Source organism: Amblyomma mixtum, chromosome 7 (assembly GCF_055824585.1).
Source record: "Amblyomma mixtum isolate Tamu chromosome 7, ASM5582458v1, whole genome shotgun sequence".
Lineage (NCBI taxonomy): Eukaryota > Metazoa > Arthropoda > Arachnida > Ixodida > Ixodidae > Amblyomma > Amblyomma mixtum.
In genome coordinates this window covers 28,835,928-28,855,505 of record NC_143018.1, presented here as the reverse complement: position 1 = coordinate 28,855,505, position 19,578 = coordinate 28,835,928, and the positions used below count along the sequence as shown (strand labels likewise).

The window sequence follows — 19,578 nt, the reverse complement described above, 5'->3', positions numbered from 1 at the left end:
CGGGATTTCATCCACGATCATCCGCTGTGTCAAAGCCACAGAGGCACTATGGCGAATGTAATGCCTCTTAGGTGTGATGCCTTCGAGGTTATATCATTACATGGTTTGAACTCGGTGGTCAGCCTTTTGCTTACTTTGCTTCTCATCCATTTCTTGAGTCTGCCGCCAAGGACCCAAGTCTCGGCAGTCCTGATGAAGCCAACAACCCCACCAAGCGTAGGCAGTATGGCGTCGCTTTTCTTCTTCTTCGTCGTCCTCTGTAGACCAAGGCAGTTTCAAAGACCGTGAAAGAAAGAAAGAAAGAAAGAAAGAAAGAAAGAAAGAAAGAAAGAAAGGAAGGAAGAAAGAAAGGAAGAAAAGAAGAAAGAAAGAAGAAATGAAAACAGCCTATGGCATGGTGCGAACACCTCCTCTTTAAGCAGGCGCCTGCTAGAGCACCCGTTACGACAGCTCGGTCCAAGTCTGTCTACTGGGGTTGTTCTGTCTCTTGGTGCTGCCTCCCTTGGGCACAGTAACTGGAATGTGCTTTCCGCGATTCAAACTTCCCTTCAAGACCCGAAGCGGCTGTCATATCCTAAACTCCTTCTCGTGTTCAAAAATTTATCTGTAACCAAAGCTTCCTAAACGCGGCACGTTTAGCCCCGTGTCCGATTTGTCACCCATCTAACAGTGTTCGATTTGTTTATTTAAAATTTAAATCAGCAGCTCCGAATTTACTTTTATTTATTTAATTATTGCTATTACTTTTATTATTCTTGTTGTTTTTGTTATTACTTTTATCATTTTTATTTCATTTTTGAACGCTTTGAGCCCTGCCAGTCGCCGTCTGTGTCGTGGCCAATCTCCCGCAGTGCGTATGCGCCATTATCTTCTCAAGGACAACAAAAACAACAACAACAACCCAAAGCAGAAGCAGGTGATTGGTTTGGTTTGGTTTATTGGGGTTTAACGTCCCAAAGCGACTGAGGCTATGAGAGACGCCGTAGTGAAGGGCTCCGGAAATTTCGACCACCTGGGGTTCTTTAACGTGCACTGACATCGCACAGCACACGGGCCTCTAGAATTTCGCCTTCAAGAAATTCAGCCGCCGCGGCCGGGATCGAACCCGCGTCTTTCGGGCCAGCAGCCGAGCGCCGTAACCACTCAGCCACCGCGGCGGGTAGAAGCAGGTGAGACAGCTCGCCAGACAGAAGAACTCAATCAAATTCTAGATCAAGATCCAGATCGATCCCGTTTAACGGCCAACGACGGGACCCACCTGAGGCGGGCCCAGCAGTCAGGAGCGAGAAAAAAAGATTGGTTGGTTTATTTTTAAGGCGAAAGCCTTTAATGCCTCATACTGTCGTTAGCAGACGCGTCAGCAGCCATGTCGACAGACGCGTCGGCAGGAGTGTCGACAAACGCGTCGGCAGCCGTGTCGACAGACGCGTCGGCAGATTCGTCCGCCTTTCGGCGTCACTGTTTAAAAGGCTCAAGGTTCCAGCATGAATAAACACGCATCTAGTGAATGCATGCCGAAACTGGTCTACACTCCTTCTTTTAACTTTCTGTAACCTACATTCCACTCCCCCTTTTCTCAACTTATGCCTCATGGCAGACTTCTCGAATAAAAAAAAAGAAAAGAATAATAAAAATAAGAAAATAAACAAAAATAAAAACAAAATGAAAATCACATGTGAAAATAAAAATAAAAAAACAATAAAATTAAGGAAAGGAGCAATAAATAAATAAAAACATGAAAAATAGAAAGTAAATAAAAACAAACAGTGGCCAGGAAACGCTTTCGCCTTGCAGCACTTTAGAGAGCCAAAGTGCCCCCTGAATGTTTGGGGTTTAACGTCCCAAAGCGACTTAGGATATGAGGGACGCCGTAGTGAAGGGTCCGGAAATTTCGACCGCCTGTGCTTCTTTAACGTGCACTGCCATCGCACAGAACACGTGCCTCTAGAATTTCGCCTCCATCGAAATTCAGCCGCCGCGGTCGGGATCGAACCCGCGTCTTTCAAGTCAGGAGCCGAGCGCCGTAACCACTGAGCCACCGCTGCAGGAGGAGAAGGAAAAAGAATAAATGTAAATGAGAAGTAAACCTCTCGAAGCGTCAACGAAGTGAGTTGGGCTTCACGTCTCATACCATACTTATTTTTCTTTCAAATAAAACTTGTAACCACCACCATCACCCCGATCCACTGCTCAGTTTGATAAATCTGATCACTTCCCCTTCAGAAGGACTTAAACAACGGGTCGCTTAGTTGACGGCCAAGATGAAGATATTTATTGGTTTATTGAGGTTTAACGTTCCAAAGCGACCCAGGCTATGAGGGACGCCACAGTGAAGGGCTCCGGAAATTTCGACCACCTGGGGTTCTTTAACGTGCACTGACATCGCACAGTACACGGGCCTCTAGAATTTCGCCTCCATCGAAATTCGAGCGCCGCGGCCGGGATCGAACCCGCGTCTTTCGGGTCAGCGTCCGAGCGCCGTAAGCACTGAGCCACCGTGGCAAGTCATTTAGTCATTAGAATGATGCACTTAAGAATGCCAAAGAAACGAGTAAAAACAAGGTACGCAGGATGCTGAGAAAAGAGATACAGCAAGCCTTGATCGTCAATCCAAGGCTATCTTTAGGCGCGCATGCCTGAGCTCTTCTCTCCCGGGCCTTCCGAACGTTCGATCCCGCATGCTCGACCCCATTTCTCAGTCTTAACGCACTTCAGGCTAGGCAGAAGGAAGCTCCCACCTACCAAAAAGCATCGAAGCAAACAAGAAGTAGTCCTCTACTGAACACTGTCGACTAATTATATTCTTAGTCGTACAAAACTATGCCATACAGACCGAACTCTACCAGCCAGAATGTTCGCATTGTGGAGACGCTGCAGCTCTCAGGCATATAGTATATGGTCTTGCCAGGAACACCCAGATCCCCACAGATACCCAACTCCTCTCTAGAGCAGTGGGAAAACGTGTTGTCCGAATCGGACCCGGGGCCCCGGCGTAAGCTGGAGGCGAGGGCCCAATGGATCCCCAACGGGACTCCAACGGCACTCCAACGGGACTGCGAAACAGAAGGTCCGACCACCGCGCATGTTCTTTAGTCAATAAGATTGCTTCTCTCTCTCCTCCTCAACTGATCCGCGTACTTCCGCCTCAAATCTCATTAATTCATTTTCGCTCATTTTGAGCAGAGAGCACCGAATCAGGTACCAAGCAGTTGTTAAAGAGAGAGAGAGAGAAAAAACTGTTTCCTTGCCTTCTTGAATTTCGCACCCCCCCAGGGAACACTCCACGGAGCGACTTATTTCCCAAATTTGCGACGTTCTTCGGGGCAACAGTCACTCCACAGGACGTCACAAATCTTCACAGAAGGAAAAGGCAGTTCTATATGAAAGAAAATATGGCTACAGAGAAAAAAAAAATGAGAAAGAGACGGTGCTATCGGAGATAAAAATCTCCAGGACATGCCAAAAGCAAGCTTGGTGTATATCTGCAGTAATAATCAACGAAAGTCTCATTTCACTACCACACATTAAAACACGTTAGTCGACTTCACACTCACGCGTCCTGAACACTTGACAAAGTACAGTCATGGAAAAAAGTTTATGGTATGAAGATTCGCGGAGTATTCCTGCGTTCCCTTCCTAAGCAGTCATTTGGTATTAGTGCAAAAGCACTATTCCAGACGTACCAAACCCCAACGAAACGGTCGTGACGTCACAGTGCGCGAATTCCAAACAGGGCCAATTGCACACTGGCTAGTAACCATGCAACCAATTAAAGGGATCGTATAGTGATGCTCCAACTAAATGGGACTGAGTTTAGTTCATTGCTTAATTAACCAATTAGCCTAATTAAGCTTTCTAGTCAGACCAGGTAAATAAATAAAACCGAGAAGGAATTTGGTCGTGTTCGGGAATCGAACCACGGTGTCCGGAGTGCGAGACGAGCACGCTGCCACTCCGCCATGCCAGCTTTTTTTTTGTTTTTATTGCATCGTTCTTTGTTCATTCGAAACCATCGAAATGGCATGGTCCGCCCAGGGCCGTATATTCCCTGGCTCTGGGTCCGCCATGCCAGCTCGTTGGTTTCGAATGAACAAAGGCGCGTCTAGTAAATACGGTTTCTTCGTTCACTCCCATCTTCCTCCCTTCCCGTTACGGCGAGGTTCAGGTGTCCACCGAGGTATGCGAAAAAAGATACATTTCCTTTCCTCAAAAACCAATTTACCGACGAGCAAGGCGCAGAACCAAACGGGCTATGGCGTTCTGAGGACTCCCTGGCAGCGTTGCAAGACGCTGTCACGTTTCACACACAGAGGCGATGCTTAACATCTTAAAGGGACAGTGAGGAGAGCTCTATTAATATTTTTTTAAAAGCAAAATTCGATAGTTCGGCATTCCATTGCTTTGTTGCCACTTGGCCGGCAGCGAAAGATGCATTTATTTCTAAGAAATTTGAATTCGAAGTTGAAAAAGTTTTTCCCGCCGCTCTGATTCAAACTTGGGACTCTCTTATGACGACACAGGACTAAGTGACGTGAAACATGACGTGCACATGACGTAACGCAGACTCCGTGATTTCTGACAGCCAGCAGTGCGGCCTAGCAGCAGCCGAAAAGAAAGCTACCGCCGGCCGCACGTTGAAGGCATCTATCGACTATTGTGGCCGTCGCTACCGCGGCGTTTTGCCAGCGTTACGATGGGTCCCGTTCTCGAAGTCGTCAACGAAGTTCTCGCAAATAGACACCTTTAGCACACCGTGTACCTTGTTACCGTTAGCGGAATACCGGGAGCCCGCCTACCGCCGGTGAGCAGGCGCTGATTGGTAACGATGCTGCAGGCGCGCGCGTAGCTGCCGGGTACGTGGCGCCATCTGGCGACGTCAAGGAGACTTGCACATGCATTGGCTGCGCTTCAGTGATTCGTGCCTTCTCGTGTCGTAGTGTTGCTAGAATCAACGGTTCTACTGTTTTGTCCTATGACGTCATCACGCTTGTACTTGCGAGTTTGGCCCGTGGCGGCGATACCTGTATTTTGGTTCTTGCTCTTTTCTACGTTACAAGAGCTTTGTTGTCAGTATGAGTGGCGTTTTTGTAATCAGGAGCTGGTATTCTGTTGATACAAGCCAACTTCAATTTCTCCTCAGTGTCCCTTTAACAACACATCAGTTACACAAGCACCAACACTGCGCTTAAGGCTTTCACCTCACCATATATAAAGTCAACAAAGTGCACCCCCCTGAATTTTTGGGTGACTCAGGAGGCGAAACCGAAAGTTGCGGTAAAGTCGACAATGGAATTAATTGGTTTGCAGCATTAAATGCAAATAGGCCGACGAGAACTGGAAGCCATGGACACATCCAGAGATATACTATTACTAATACTGGTTTTCCTATTGCGACGTAGTGTATACTACACAAACGACAGCCTTGCCCGTGGGCTATGCGATGTCAGCGCACGTTAAAGAGCCCAAGTGGTCTAAAAGAATCTGGAGCACCCCACAACAGCGTCCAAAGCCCAAAAAGATGCCTCAAATATTTGTCGACACAAGGTCGACCCACGAAGCACAAATCAAGAACAGTTCGTGGAAAGATAGGCTTCTGCAAACATCTCGTGCTATGAGCCACCGCTTCTCCACTCTCGCAAACTTTTTGTCCACGCGGCTAGTGTCTCCATCTCAACTTGTACTTTTCTATTGATTCGTTAAATCGCAAAACGCTAATGTATCTTTTTTCAGCCTGTACACCAGCATTGCCCTTGTGTTAATTTAACCGTACCCTGTATATTGTCTTACCTATGCAACTTCATAATTCCTCAATCGTTTATGCCTCAATCCCTTGCTTTTTGAAACTGTGCTGTTACTCTTGAGCTCCGTGCGTGTTTTAACGTGGTAGTGTTAGAGACAACGTTCTGAGGAACTGCAAGGGGTTCTATGCCGCCTGCGCACCGCTCGTTCATATACCTCTTATATTCTGACAACGTATACGCAATATTGTACGTCTAATCCCCAAGCTGCGTTACCGAACCCTTTCCTTGCACCAACACACGCTAAAGTTATCAGCTATGCGTTGTAGGCCCCGTGAAAGGGCTATGCTTTCGAAAGTGAAGGCATTCTCATAAGAAAAACTGAAAAGAGCCAGTTGCACGGGCCTGCAGAAACTACCAAAGCCCTAAACCGAGGACCCCGCCGACGAGGACCGGTCTTCACAGTCGCCCTTACTACAAATGTTAAGAGTGTTAGCTCTTATAAGATGCAGGTGGCGCCACCTGCCTCGGTTGGCAGTTGTGAAAGTGGAATCCCCCCTTTCCACTTTTAGGGGCGAGTGCGGTAGGCGACGTGCGGCCTAGTGGCTTGGCCGTCTGTCTAGGCTGCAGGGGGTGGTTGGTTCGAAGCCGTCAGACAAGGGTGGGAGGCATCAGCAAAAAAAGTGGATCGAGATATCTCCCTCTCCACACTTAAGGAAGAGAAGGTTTTTGGTCAGCTCCCGCCAAAAGGCGTTTGCATAGTTACCCCCAGATTCCATGCTGTTGACAGCATTCTGAACACACTTGTGCAGCTTAGATTAAAGAATCCCTTCAGTAGAAATGGTTCAGAGCAGAGCCCTCCACTACGGCATCTCTCATAGCGTTAGTCGCTTTGGGACGTTAAACCCCATAAACCAAACCAACCAAACCAGCCTTTTGACAAGCCTAGCAACTATTCAAGGCTTGCATTTAGTTTACAATGGTCGAACAGAATATGGTTTGGTTTAGTTTATGGGGTTTAACGTCCCAAAGCGACTGAGGCTATGAGAGACGCCGTAGTGAAGGGCTCCGGAAATTTCGACCACCTGGGGTTCTTTAACGTGCACTGACATCGCACAGTACACGGGCCTCGAATTTCTCCTCCAAAGAAATTCAACCGCCGCAGCCGGGATCGAACCCGCGTCTTTCAGGTCAGCAGCCGAGCACCATAGCCACTGAGCCACCACGAATGCTCAGAGAAAATAGCACACACAGTGAGAATGCGAGGCAGCAAAGCAGGCAGTGTAAAAAAATCTTTATTTTCTGCTTCTAAAAACTCTCGCCCTGTACAATCTGTGATGGAGCCCCGAGGTCCACAGTGAAACAAGCTCACAGGCCGTACAGAGTGCAACAGGCTTGTCGAGAGCACTCTGGAATGCAAAGCAAACTACAGCCGGCGGTAGATTCTGAACTCCAGGGCAGCACTTGTGAGCAAACACAACCATACAGTCGCAATACGTTGTACAGACGCGGGCATTGTACTTCATATCCAGCTTCAGTGGCACACTGCTAGAGTGTTCAGTACAGGCCTGGTGCACTGTGTACAGCCGGAGAGGCCCTGTACCGAGGCAATAAATAATTTCCTGTACCGCAGCAGGGCCCTCAACAGAATACCTCGACGACAGCTTTTTTTTTTTCCCCCATGACCAGAAAAGGGCACTGCGAGGCATATAGCCTTTTATTTCTCGCAATGCACCATCTTGAGCGGGCCACACATGCTGCGATGCGAGAGAGTGGCAAGCTGTGCAGTGCACACAGCCGACACAGGGCACATAAAGAGATCTCTGTAGCACCTCTGTTTACACGAGGTCCATTGACATGCCTAATTTTGCCTGGTCAATTGCACCTTAATCAACTACTTGAACATACTGAGTTGCTGTCATTTCATGCCCAACATATGCACTACCATCAAGCAAAGCCAAGCCGAGAAGTGGTCGCAGCAGTGGCGGCGTAGCTACACAGCGGGAATGAAATGTCAACATACAAGAGTGAATCAATAGAAGGGGTCATAAGTGGCACAAATCACCCACGCCTCGAAGAAACATGACAACGGCAGGATGACGAAGTGATGTGCAGATGAACAGGGGTAGCATTTAGCATTCCGTTGTCAAAAAAAAAAAAAAAAAGGAATGAAACGGCACAGAAAAAGGATAGGGAAAGGATGAGAAGTATGAGACTGGAATACTTGGGCAGTGTAAGGAAAGTGGCTCGAGCTGCTAAAAGTGGTGCCAGCGAGAGGCCGAATGTAGTGCAAGCATTTTGCGACTGCCAACCTTCCGGTAGTGCTAGCCAGCCTGCTGAAGTCAAAAGAGGCCAAATGATCGCATACACACCGAGAGCAAACGCCACGGTCTTTCTACAGCTGTTTTTACTGGTCATAAAACTTCTGCCAAACTTCCATGCAGGAAAAGATTTCGCCATGATTAGAGGTGCAAGCACTGATTAGTGGAGAGCAAGCAGATGCACAGCCAGCTGACCCCATGGCAAAACCTTTGCACAGAGAGGTAACTATGCAACACAGCCAAGTTAACAGGGGAACAGATTTATGCAGATGAGAACAGTTTCTTTTCTGCACAAGAAAAACAGTACTTTAGACTAATGCTCCGTCCTTTTGTACCGCATCTGCCCATGTTCCACTCACTGGATGAAAAAACTCAGTGGTCACTGAGGTAAACCCCATTCAAACAGAAAAGTGCAGATTTCAGTCAATGTGCCAGAGTTACTCTAAGAATCCACATAGCGTTAGACAGATGTTTTAAAACCAGTTCAAAAGCATCGATAAGACCTTGCCAATCCTCATAGATAATGAGGGATCGAATACCTGCATCCTTCTAGCCTTTCATATTGGGATAGCAACAGCATGGCGATGCCATGTACGAAAAAAAACTGCATCAACACTTGTTATGCAGCGACGGTCACGCACTGTCAGCACACGCAGTCACCTTCATCCCCACAGAACTCATTTTTCCAGTTGGAAGTCGTGGCAATCCTAAGCCAGTGCTGGTCGATCGTGCACACACTGCGGAGATGGGAAACACTGGGAGACCACTGTTATCTGGATATAATTACAGAGTGCACCATCGCCCCTCGGCATGACCCACAACCTTCAGCGCTGCACGTGCTCTCAGGATGCGTCGATGCCCTACGATGACCCCCACACCCTCCATCAAACCAGTGTATGCAGAAATGTAACGGCAGTCGGTCTATGTGGGCACGATGATGCCAGGCTCCTTTTTTCACATAACGATAACACATAACACCAATCAGCAAGTCCTTGCAAGCATCCCCCTCCTAGCACTTGCGGACTGCGGGTCACATGAAGTTCGATACGTGCACAGCGGTGCGTGTCATTAACTCGAACACTACTCCAACACGCTGTTTGTCCCATTTGTTGAGGTGATGACGCAGGAGTTTTCATGACAAAAAAAAAAAAGGTCACAGCACCAGTCACTCGCGCTTAGTCACCGGAGCAAGTTTCACACGTGAAGCACCACCAAAGCTGGATGGCTTGGTATGGTAGAGGGGGGGGGGGGAGCTTGACATGGTGGAGAGTAGCTGAAGAACACACGAGTGGCCGGCAACGTTGTTTGGCAACACCTGCGTGCATGGTTGAAACGCAGTTACACAGCGTTAACAGCAACCGTCTCAGCAATGCTGCGGCCACCATTCAACAACAGTCTAACTCAATGGTGAAAAACCAGCTGCAGCTAGGATAGCAACAGGAAGACCAGACAATAAAAGAATCCCTCTTGCCTCTTACTAAATCATGTGCTCCTTCCTAACCACATCTCTCCATTCCTTATTCAAGTCTACATAACTCTAGACCTTACCACCCTATGGCTGCTGCACCTCACATTGTCAAGCACCTCCACATTCTGCACGATGTCAGCATAGGCAAAGATTATGTTCATTTCATTTTTATTTCATTTCCCAACCTGGCCTCTTCCATGTCCACTTCCGGTTCTCCTGTTTGCAGAAGGTATTCGGAATCTGTAAATTATCATGAAAACCCATTTATACTGTATAAATGCATCTAACTTTTATGTTTATGGAGATTTAATGTTCCAAAGTGACTCAGGCTATGAGGAACGCCGCAGTGAAGGGCTGAGAGAATTTCGACCACCTGGGGTTCTTTAATGAGCACTGACATCACACAGTACACGGGCCTCTAAAATTTCGCCTTCATCGAAATTCGACCACGTAGTCGAGATTGAACCTGCGTCCTTCAGGTCAGCAGCTGAGCGCCATAACCACTTAGCCACCCCGGCGGCAAAAAACGCATCCTGTTTTCCCAAAGGAAATATATGTAAAAAAAAGACCCTTGTAAGGGTCGCACCCACAACCAAAACTTCCACGACCTACACGGAAACAGCCTTTGAGATGCATGTGCACAGGAGCCTCCAGGTGCCACCCACGGATGGCGCCCGAGACCGTGGATCATCGTCATCATCGTTGACTTTTTTCTCTGCCGTGAGCTCCCGCTATCCCTATTGGCACCATCACCAGCTTCAGCTTTTTGTGGCTGTCAAAGGCACGGGAGTTGTGGTAGTTCATTTTCATCAGCATATAATGAAAGTGAGGAAGGCTCACTGAAATCCTTTTTTTACACTGCATTTCGCACTTCAGTGATCATGATGATTAGTCTTCAGAATTCATTCATTCATTTTATTTCTACTTTTGCCATACAAATTACCAAAACACTGACTGAACCCATAGCCAGAGGCTAGTGTGGGGTTCAGAAACAAAATATATGAAGGCAATGACACAGCGCTTGTGAAAAATGAAAAGCACAAAATCACGGCGAAAGACCCAAATACATCATACAACAAGGAAAGAATAAAATAATGTGCATTTTACAGCAGAATGAAAAAAAATCTTTCATGAACAACATGGTACAACAGACACAAACCGAAGCAACTGTCACATATGTCAAATAAGGCTCATAAAGTATGTTCGCAATTCTCTATTTGTTTCATGAGACTGCTTTATTTCTGGGGGTAAAGCATTCCAAACCTTGGCTTCTGAAAACTGCACCAATCTTTCGCTGTAAAAATTATAATTCGGTGGTAGATTAAAGTTACTATGTGTAAGGTTTCTTGTGAGTCGAGAAGATGAGCGAAACAGGGAGGCATTGAAAGGTTGATTATATATGACTATGTTGTTTACACACACCGCTATCTTTAAAGAGCGCAAAAGGTCAAAAGGAAGGATATCTAATAGCTGGAAAAGTGGTTTACTTGGCTTGGTATACTTGCTTTGTGTTACAATTCGGATAGCCCGTTTTTGTAATCGCCGGATCGGATCAAGGTAAGTATTGTATGTCAAACCCCATGATTCTATACAGTATGTTAAATGACTATTAATAAGTGCAAAATAAAGGGTACGCAGAGTTTGTGTGTTAAAACAATCGCGGGCCTGTAGTAAGACGTAACAGCCTGAGGCCAACTTCAAACAGACGGCGTTAATCTGATTTTTCCAGTGTTGAGCGCATCGAGCGCATCCGATATCCCACGTTTCTTGAGAGTGTGACCAACGAGCTCCTCGGGATTGCTGGTGCAAGTGTGCGCAATCCATTTTCAGAGCTGTGCAGTCGTCCAGTGGCAGTGACTGCAGGTTCTCGCTACCTCATCTTGTCCATGCAGCAGCACCCGATGCCGTGCTATGTTTTCGCCAGCTACTATATTACCATACATTTCCACGTGTAGGCTGACTCTGCCTCAACTGGGCAGCCAGAGAGAGCAAGAAAATGGACATCTACATTGTTTCCTATAGGATGGTGCAGCTCAAAGCAAAGCAACAGACGCATAACAATGCAGTCAGGAGGCAATCCATCAGAGGTGAATGAAGATCAAAACTGACAAAACTGCCCACTTCCCTGCCTTCCACACTCGCATACGCCCTGACCGAGTAGCCCGATAAAGTGGCAATCCGAACTGCCAACGCTTCTGTAGTTTGAGATTTCGGCATGACAAACAATGTGGAGATTACAAGAGGTCTGCTCTCCCGCTAGCTGCGAGTAAAATTTTTTTTTTTCAAGAGCCAGGGTAAAAAGTTGGGAGTGCACAAATTACTGAGAGTAAATCCAGTAATTATAACTGCTACTGTCTCATTATTGCACGAGAATTCTTAGATGTTGCCAGCTATATCCCTGACCATGAATCACACAACTACTGGTTCCCCTTCTGCTAAACTGTGATAGCAGAATACGGGCGTACTAACGTTGCATATGTCTCGATCATCCACCTCCCTAATCTTATTAAATTTGATGATACCTCAATTAATGCCTGCCACCTCCTTCAACTGCACTGCTAGACTAGCCTCATTCAGTAACATTCTAGTGTCAAATGTTGCCAGGTTCGGTTTCCAAAGGCAGCCTGTATAGATCCAGAGATTCTTAGCATACTACATCTCAATGCCAGGGGTTAAATGGTGTATTCCGATAGGAGGTCGTGGCCATGTACTACACCAGAGTAGTTAACTCCTGTTCTTGTATGAGGACGCATCTTTTCATTCCCTCAGTGAGCCTTTCTAGTGTGAATGTTTACTAGTATAACCTCACTGGTTCTCGCCTCTCCTCGCCAGGATCAGGCAAAACCCCAAGCCTGGTTGTTCAACTTCCTCAAAACTCACATTGTTTTCTTTTTGTTTTGCTGATGGAGAATTGCAGCAGCACCAGGATTAAACCAAGGGCCCCTCGCAAATGAGGCTGGAGGCCGATATCTATGCCACTTCCACATTACCACCTACCTCTGTAAGCACGCTTTCCTGTCTCGCACCATAAAATCAGTGAGAAGTGGCCTCCAGCGAGAAGTAAGCCACCTGCAACACGTTTGCAGTTTTTGTACACAGTTTTTACGCCCACCACAGCTACTGCACTTTCCATAGATGGCAAGCTGCAGATACTGACAATGGTACGCGGTTAAAAGCGTCACATTTGGCTCTTCACAATTACGACTTGGTAGCGCAAACACAGAGCGCCATAGGGTAACGAAAAAAGAAGCATCATGACCATCTGTTTCGATGCTCTGTTTCAAGCATTGTTCTATGCTGCGTCATTTTGTTCTTTTTTTTTGCCTCTCTGAGTCATCTGTCTGTGCTATTTTACTTGAAAAGTGTGTTCAACCAACTAGCTCAGCACCAGGTTTTGCTGACAATTTTGAGGAACAAGTTTCTTTTCCTGCATATTCTGTATTCTGCAACACAGTGACTTTAAAGGCAACTGCATGGTCAAAAGTCCAAGTATTTTGAGAAGAAGTTTTCCTGACCTGACGGGGGTCCCCACTAGCGTCCCTCGACATGCCCGTCTGAGTGAGCCCCGTCAGTGGAAGAGGAGGCGTCCGAGAGCCGCTTTGGCTGGAATTCGGTGATGATGACCGTGACGTTGTTGACCGTCACCGCCCGCTGCTGGCCCGAGGAGCGGTCGACGTTCTTCAGGCGGGGCCGGGCTGTGCCGTGGGAGCGGCCGCTCGAGCCGCCCCCGGGACCCCCAGAGCCCCGGCGGCTGCTCGAGCCCCGGCGGCCACTGCTGGGACCCAGCTGCTGTGCCACCAGCTGCGCGTTGAGGCGCGGCTTCCTGCAGAGCATCAACATCACCATCATCATCAACAACAACATCAGCAGCCTAACTATGTCCACTGCAAGACAAAGGCACCTCCCATATCCCACCAACAAACCTAGTCTTGTGCAAGCTGCGGCCACCTCATCCCCGCAAGCTTGCTTAACCTAGTTCCCCCATCTCATACTCTGCCAGCCCTGCTATGCCTGCCTTTTCGTAGAATCCACTCTGCTACCCTAAGGGCTCTCGCCAAGTCGTGCGAGCATCAAGTGCGTGACAGCGTCCATGCCCAACTAAGGCGATTGGATAAGGCTGGGTATCCAAGAGAAATTGTGGCATCAGCGGTGGAAACCCAGATTCGCGAGGTGAAATCTGGTGGGCGGTGCAAGCCAAGCGCGAAAACGCACGTACCAAACAGCGACCTGTCGTTGTGCCCTACTGGCATCAGGTCTCCTACCGCCCCAAGAAGGTCGGCGACAAGTGTGGCGTGCGTGTCGTATTTTCAGCCCCGGAAAAGCTGCGACGCATGTGCCGCCTCGTGAACGATGCCAAAAAGAGGCCCATGTGCAAAATTAAGCACATCGAATCTCTTGTTGAATGTGAAGTTGGTGTGGTATACAGCATCCCCCTCGCCTGTGGCAGACGGTACATCGGACAGACGGGACGCTGCCTCAACGAACTCTTGCTAGAGCATCGCCGGACAGCTCACTCGTTATCTGGCGGAGGTCACCTAGCTGACCACATTCGCCGTTGTTCACACAAACCAGCATGCAAGGCGTTTTTAGAAAGAACAAGTGTGATGCGAAAGTTTAAGACTCAAAAGAGCCGAGAAATTTTTGAAGCGTTCAGCATTATCAATGATAAAGAAAACTGCGTCAGCAGCCCTTCTGTGGCGCTACACAAAAAAGAAATAGATTACCTGAAGGAAAACGGGGTGATTCAGCCAGGTAGGCGATAAATAGAAGGTGCGCCGATGTGGCAAACATGAGTGGCATGGCACAGGCGCCTTCTGCATTTTTTTTGGGGGGGGTTTTTTTTTTGGATTATGGGTTTATCTTGTCACGAATCACTTTTCTTTGCGCCCCCTTTTGTACATTATAGCTGCTTGTGAAATAAACCTCAGTTGAAGTCCGGCGTTCGTCCTGTCTCGTCTTCCTTTGTCCCTGTCTTTTTAGCCGCTGGAATGTCTCACAATAGTCCTAAGGGGACATTGATTATCTTCTCTCCACATTGCATACCCTGCTTAAGCCCATTTCTTCTTTACTGCAGCTCGGATGTCACAGTAAACTGCTGTTTTCTTCACAGACTGTTGAACATTACTTTAGTTTTTTTTTTTTTTTTCCAGAGTAAATTTTAGATCCACCATACTGCTTTCACTGCTTAGACCCTGAAACGTCCCAAAGTGACTCAGGCTATGAGGGATGCTGTAGTCAAGGGCTGCGGAAATTTCGACCACCTGGGGTTCTTTAACGTGCACTGACATCGCACAGTACACGGGCCTCTAGAAATTCGCCTCCATCGAAATTCGACCGTCACGGCCGGGATCGAACTCGTGTCTTTCGGGTAAGTAGCCAAGCGCCATAACCACTGAGCCACCATGGCGGCTAGAAGTGGTTGGCCTGTATCGATGGGGTACCGTGTTTTAATCACAGAGAGATCACTCTCACTAACAGAATTCTAATTGGCTAGAATAGTACAAAAAATGAAACTCAGGTGCCGCCACTACCAGCGATTTCGCAAGTAAATTGTATGCGCCAACACTGATTTCTGGCCACTGATCCCAGAGGCTATGCTACACCACCATTCAGTCCAAAATGGTGGCAGCTATTCGGCAGGGATGCCGTGAGTTTAAATCGACTGGCGGGAAGATTTACAATCCAATTATCTCGCCGATAAATAGGTCTTTCGTAGCCGGAAACACAGCAACACAGCCAGAAAGACCCAAAGAATCAATTTTTACTGAGAAAAATAACTGTTTGGACTTGCCCTCAATGTCCTTTCAATGCGACTGCTCCGACTCTGCTCTGCTCCTTAAACACTTACACCACCACTTTGTCATGCTGCCATAAGTTGCCATTTTTTTCTCTCACCCGTCCTAAACAAGCAAAACCAATGAAGAGAGAAGGCATAAGATTCACCCACCTGGTGGAGGTTCCCTTGCGAACGTCACACATGAGACACTTGAAAGCTTCTGCGGTGTTCCGGTACGTGCAGACACTGCAGTCCCACACCTGCTCCTCCTTGGACGGTGGCGCCTGTCGCTTGGGGCGCCTGCACCAGACCGAAAATGCGGCGTGGTAAACAACACTTGCAAACTCAAAGGAAAAAAAAATCGCCATCTCCGCATTACGCCAGCTAACAGACCCACATTTAAAAGCAGACACCAAAATTTTTGCTATTGCCACTAAAATCTGAGAAATCGGAATGTTGCCAATTAGGAATGATTAGCATCTGATTCATTTTGTGCGCCTAGTCCCGAGTTGTGCAGCAGACCAAACGGAAGCCTTCAAACAAACTTGAAGGCCCTGTGACAGCTGACAACTTTTCATCCAACAAACGTCTACCTATTCTTCCTGCGACAGATATCAGAAAATGAGACGCAGAATTCTTGAACGCGGTTGGAAGTTTCTGATTCGCACTTCCCTTCTCTTCACGCAGTTTCCTTAAAAGTGACGTCCAACATTCTGACCACGAAGTGCTGGCTACTAAGACCATGCTGTCATTGAACTTTGTATGCAAGCTCCAATGAACGTATGGCGTGCAACTGTGTGTCATGAATTCGCAACACTGGGTGTTAAAAAGTTCGTTCGGCTACACCTAGTATGAATGCTATCATGTGGAACTTTGTGACGCCGTGACGAATGGACTGGTAAATACCCATGTAGCCTACAGTGGCTGTGTGAAGGCCATGTTCCAGATAATCCGCATGCTTGATGAAACTCTTCCAATCATGCCGAAGTGAGCTGTGGCTGTGTTTTGCCACTGCATGGTTTGTGCAGTATTCTTATGAAAATATGTAAAGCAAAAACTTTCTGGCTGTCATCATCAAGCAAGGCTCCCAATAGCATCTTTTTCTACTACACTAGCTGCAGTGGTTAATCCAACAGTCAATGGCAGTTTACTCAAGAGGCCTGACAACATCAATTGCAACTTTACCCAAAAGTTTTTGCGGAAAACTGACTGCATGAAGAGGAGCTGGATTGTTGCCCACAAGGCAAACAATGCGGGTTATTGCAAGCTGTTCAACACAATCATTCACATGCATCCATAACTGAAGCTCATTCATGGGCACCTGTTAACCTTAGCGTAAGGGGTCCTGCAACGACTAAACACTAGTAACTGTGCACGCACAAGCACCACCTACTATTCACCGTGCAAGTGGCCGTACGGCATTTTGGTTTTAAAGGTTATGCAACGCTCAAAACTGGAGCCATGGTATACGGATAAGAGCGACTCCAGAGAAACTTTTAAAGAAAGAAGATCCTGTTTTGAGTCTCTTCTTCAGGGGCTCCAGAGGTGATCTGAATGGCTGAAAGCAACCACACTCAAGTGCAGTGGCCCACTGCACAAGTTGGCCAAATGGGATCAGCCATGTTTGTATATGCAGTCAGCTAATAGCCCCAGTGACCTACTTATGATTTTACATGTAGTCTGAATGCGCCAAGATTAAAAAATAAACTTATACCAAGCAAGCAGCACGAAGTCCTCGTGCTCAGCAAAAATTAGATGTGCAATGATGTAGTCCTTCCAGGTGCACCACACAGTTACGTGTTGAAGCTACACTACAAAAAAAGTGTTGGCAATGGTTCTCAACTTCGCAGCTTAGCCTAGCGGCTAAACAAATATACCTTTCAGCACATGAGTACCTGCAATGCACTGTGTGTAGAGCTTTTTGGCCAGAATGGATACATGTGATTCTGTGTCTATCAGTAGAATCCCTCCACAACAACAGATAAGAAGATACCACTGTGCAGTCCCCTGGATGAAAAAATCATCCCATACTACTTTCAGAGTCAACAGTGATCTATCAGTTTGCTGAACTTTGTGATGCGGTATTCAGGTGACCTGTGCAGCAAGTCCAACTGCCTGACAACACCTACAATGTCTTGTTAAGCAAATCAGCACTAGCTGCATTCAGCGCTACGGGCAATGTTGTCGTACCCTCGACTGTAACCTGTTACTTCACGGCTGTTTTACCCTGGTACTTCTGTGTGTGGAAATTTATTGCAACATTTTCACTCTTGCATCGACCTGTTACCTTTAAGAGGCAGCATGCATTTCATGGTCACTCGGCATACACGGCTAGTTCGTACTGCTTCCGAGTAAACTGAACCTTAGACGTGCTACAGAAGAGCCCACTGCAAATAGCTGCTTAAGTAAATCATGGCTTAATATGCTGACCACAGAGCATGTTGTCGCCAGTGAGATTCTGTAAACCGGCAAATGCAATCACGTTTTGCTCTCCACGACAGTAATGTATGTTGCCGGGCTAGTTGCTTCTGCATGCTATTTTAAACAAAGGTCCACATGAACAACAAACAAAAGAGAGGATGATGAGCAGAGGCACAAATTCCAACTGTTTATCGAGACAGAGCACACGCATCATAAATGGAGTTAATACATAACGCTGAAGGCAAGTCCACATTCACGACTTTTTGCGCTTAGCTGTCACTGAAACACATGATACCACCTTATTGCATCTTTGCAGTAAAACTCAGCCTAATAAAAGTTTGTTAATACACTGCTTACATATCAGTGTGTCTTTTTGCGTTACAAATACACAACCAGGCGTGCCTTGGTGTTGCAAATACACGCGCTCCTGTCTCAATAAAGCTGAAGTGGCACTTGAGCTCATCGTCCTTTGTTATGTTATTTCTTCATGTAGCGCCTTGTTTAAAAAATCCTCATCACAGTTGGTTGAACTCTTATCAACTTTTTACGCTAGAATTTCGGCTCAACGGTCCCTTACACAATCTGGCTAGTCTTGAGAACAGGATAAGGGCCATTCTATGCTCCGTATCACATTGAGTTGCTTACCTTTACAGGTTTATACGGCTGTGAACGCTGTGTTCATGTGTTACACTACAGAGATCTTTTTCCAAATGTCTGATAGCTTGCTCTGGCGCCACAGAAGGTTCTGTCAAAAGCTTAACATTAGAAACAAGACGCGCGTGACTATGTTAGATTAGGTGCGTGTCGTTTATGACGCGATGAATATACGACTTTCGGGAGCTTGAAAGTCGCGCGAGTGGCTTATTTCAATTACACTGCTCGTAAGCGAAATGCAGACGCGGCTGTGGGCGACGACCATCGAATCATCTATAACACACCCGCTACGACACGCAAGAAATTCAGCAGTGCCGCAGCGATAGGAACAATTACGACTTTTGCCCACTCAGAAATACAAACTAGCGCGTTCATTCACGAAGCATTAAGGCCGACTTGGATGTCCGCGAACTGTCTACCCTGTCTCGGGCTGTAATATATCACGGCGAAAGAGAAAACAAAGAAAAAAATACGAGGAAAGAACGCATCTTAACTTATGACGACGAGCCAGCGGGGCCTTGCGCGCAAACAGGCTTTTTTTTTTCTGACGGTGTGAGGGCGAACGATGGCCTCCAATCAAGCTCCGCCGAGGGCTCGTCCGCTAGCCAGGTATAGTATACGCACCGGTTACGTTCGATCCCACTTTTAACTAGGGCAGCTCGTTGGAGCTTGAAACAGCGCACTTACCGATTGGGACTCTTCTTTGAGTCCATGGCCTAGGGGCCTAGACCGCGCTCCTTCGGTTGGCTGGGCAGTGATGGTTGCTGAGGTTTTGGTGGGCTAGCAAGGACGAACGTAGAAATAACTGCTGGCGCTCCATTGCTTCGAACGGCGGCGACACACTTGCAGTAGGATGGGACTCGGAGGCAGTCGTCCACTCGAGACGCCACAGCGTTCCACACACATTAGGCGCACCACAGGATAAGGGACGCGGCGTCATGAAAAGACGCTTAAGATGGCTGGCGCTTTTTAGTCACGTGACCATATGTTTTGATCTTTCAGACTTGGCATTGTCGTCAAAATTTTGACCACTCATTCTTGAATAGCGCTAGTTCACTAATAAAAATACGCTTCTCGCCTCTCGTAATTTTAGAAAAAAGTTGAGGCTACCTAACAAAACGCATGACTTTTAACGCAATACTAATAGTATAAAATTCAGTAGTATATTTATATTGCGTACGATGCAGCAACGTATAGAGA

At 47.1% G+C, this 19,578-nt stretch overlaps 1 protein-coding gene across 1 annotated transcript; it reads right to left on the bottom strand.

Moving 5' to 3' along the window:
- Positions 1-7,015: 7,015 nt before the first annotated feature.
- On the bottom strand, positions 7,016-19,362 carry RYBP (ring and YY1 binding protein). Its single transcript, XM_089552151.1, has 4 exons — positions 19,066-19,362; positions 15,475-15,603; positions 13,043-13,350; positions 7,016-9,374 (listed from the first exon to the last, which is right to left on the bottom strand). Exons 1-3 carry the CDS (start codon positions 19,089-19,091, stop codon positions 13,059-13,061), a joined length of 447 nt encoding a protein of 148 aa, XP_089408277.1. The 5' UTR covers positions 19,092-19,362; the 3' UTR covers positions 7,016-9,374; positions 13,043-13,058.
- Positions 19,363-19,578: the final 216 nt, after the last annotated feature.

Excerpts from the sequence above, each read along its gene's own strand:
- RYBP (XM_089552151.1), bottom strand. The coding sequence starts at position 19,091 with ATGGACTCAAAGAAGAGTCCCAATCG. Across the intron at positions 15,604-19,065 it reads TCAAAGAAGAGTCCCAATCG|GCGCCCCAAGCGACAGGCGC; the intron begins GTAAGTGCGCTG and ends GGTCTGGTGCAG. Across the intron at positions 13,351-15,474 it reads CGCAAGGGAACCTCCACCAG|GAAGCCGCGCCTCAACGCGC; the intron begins GTGGGTGAATCT and ends GATGCTCTGCAG.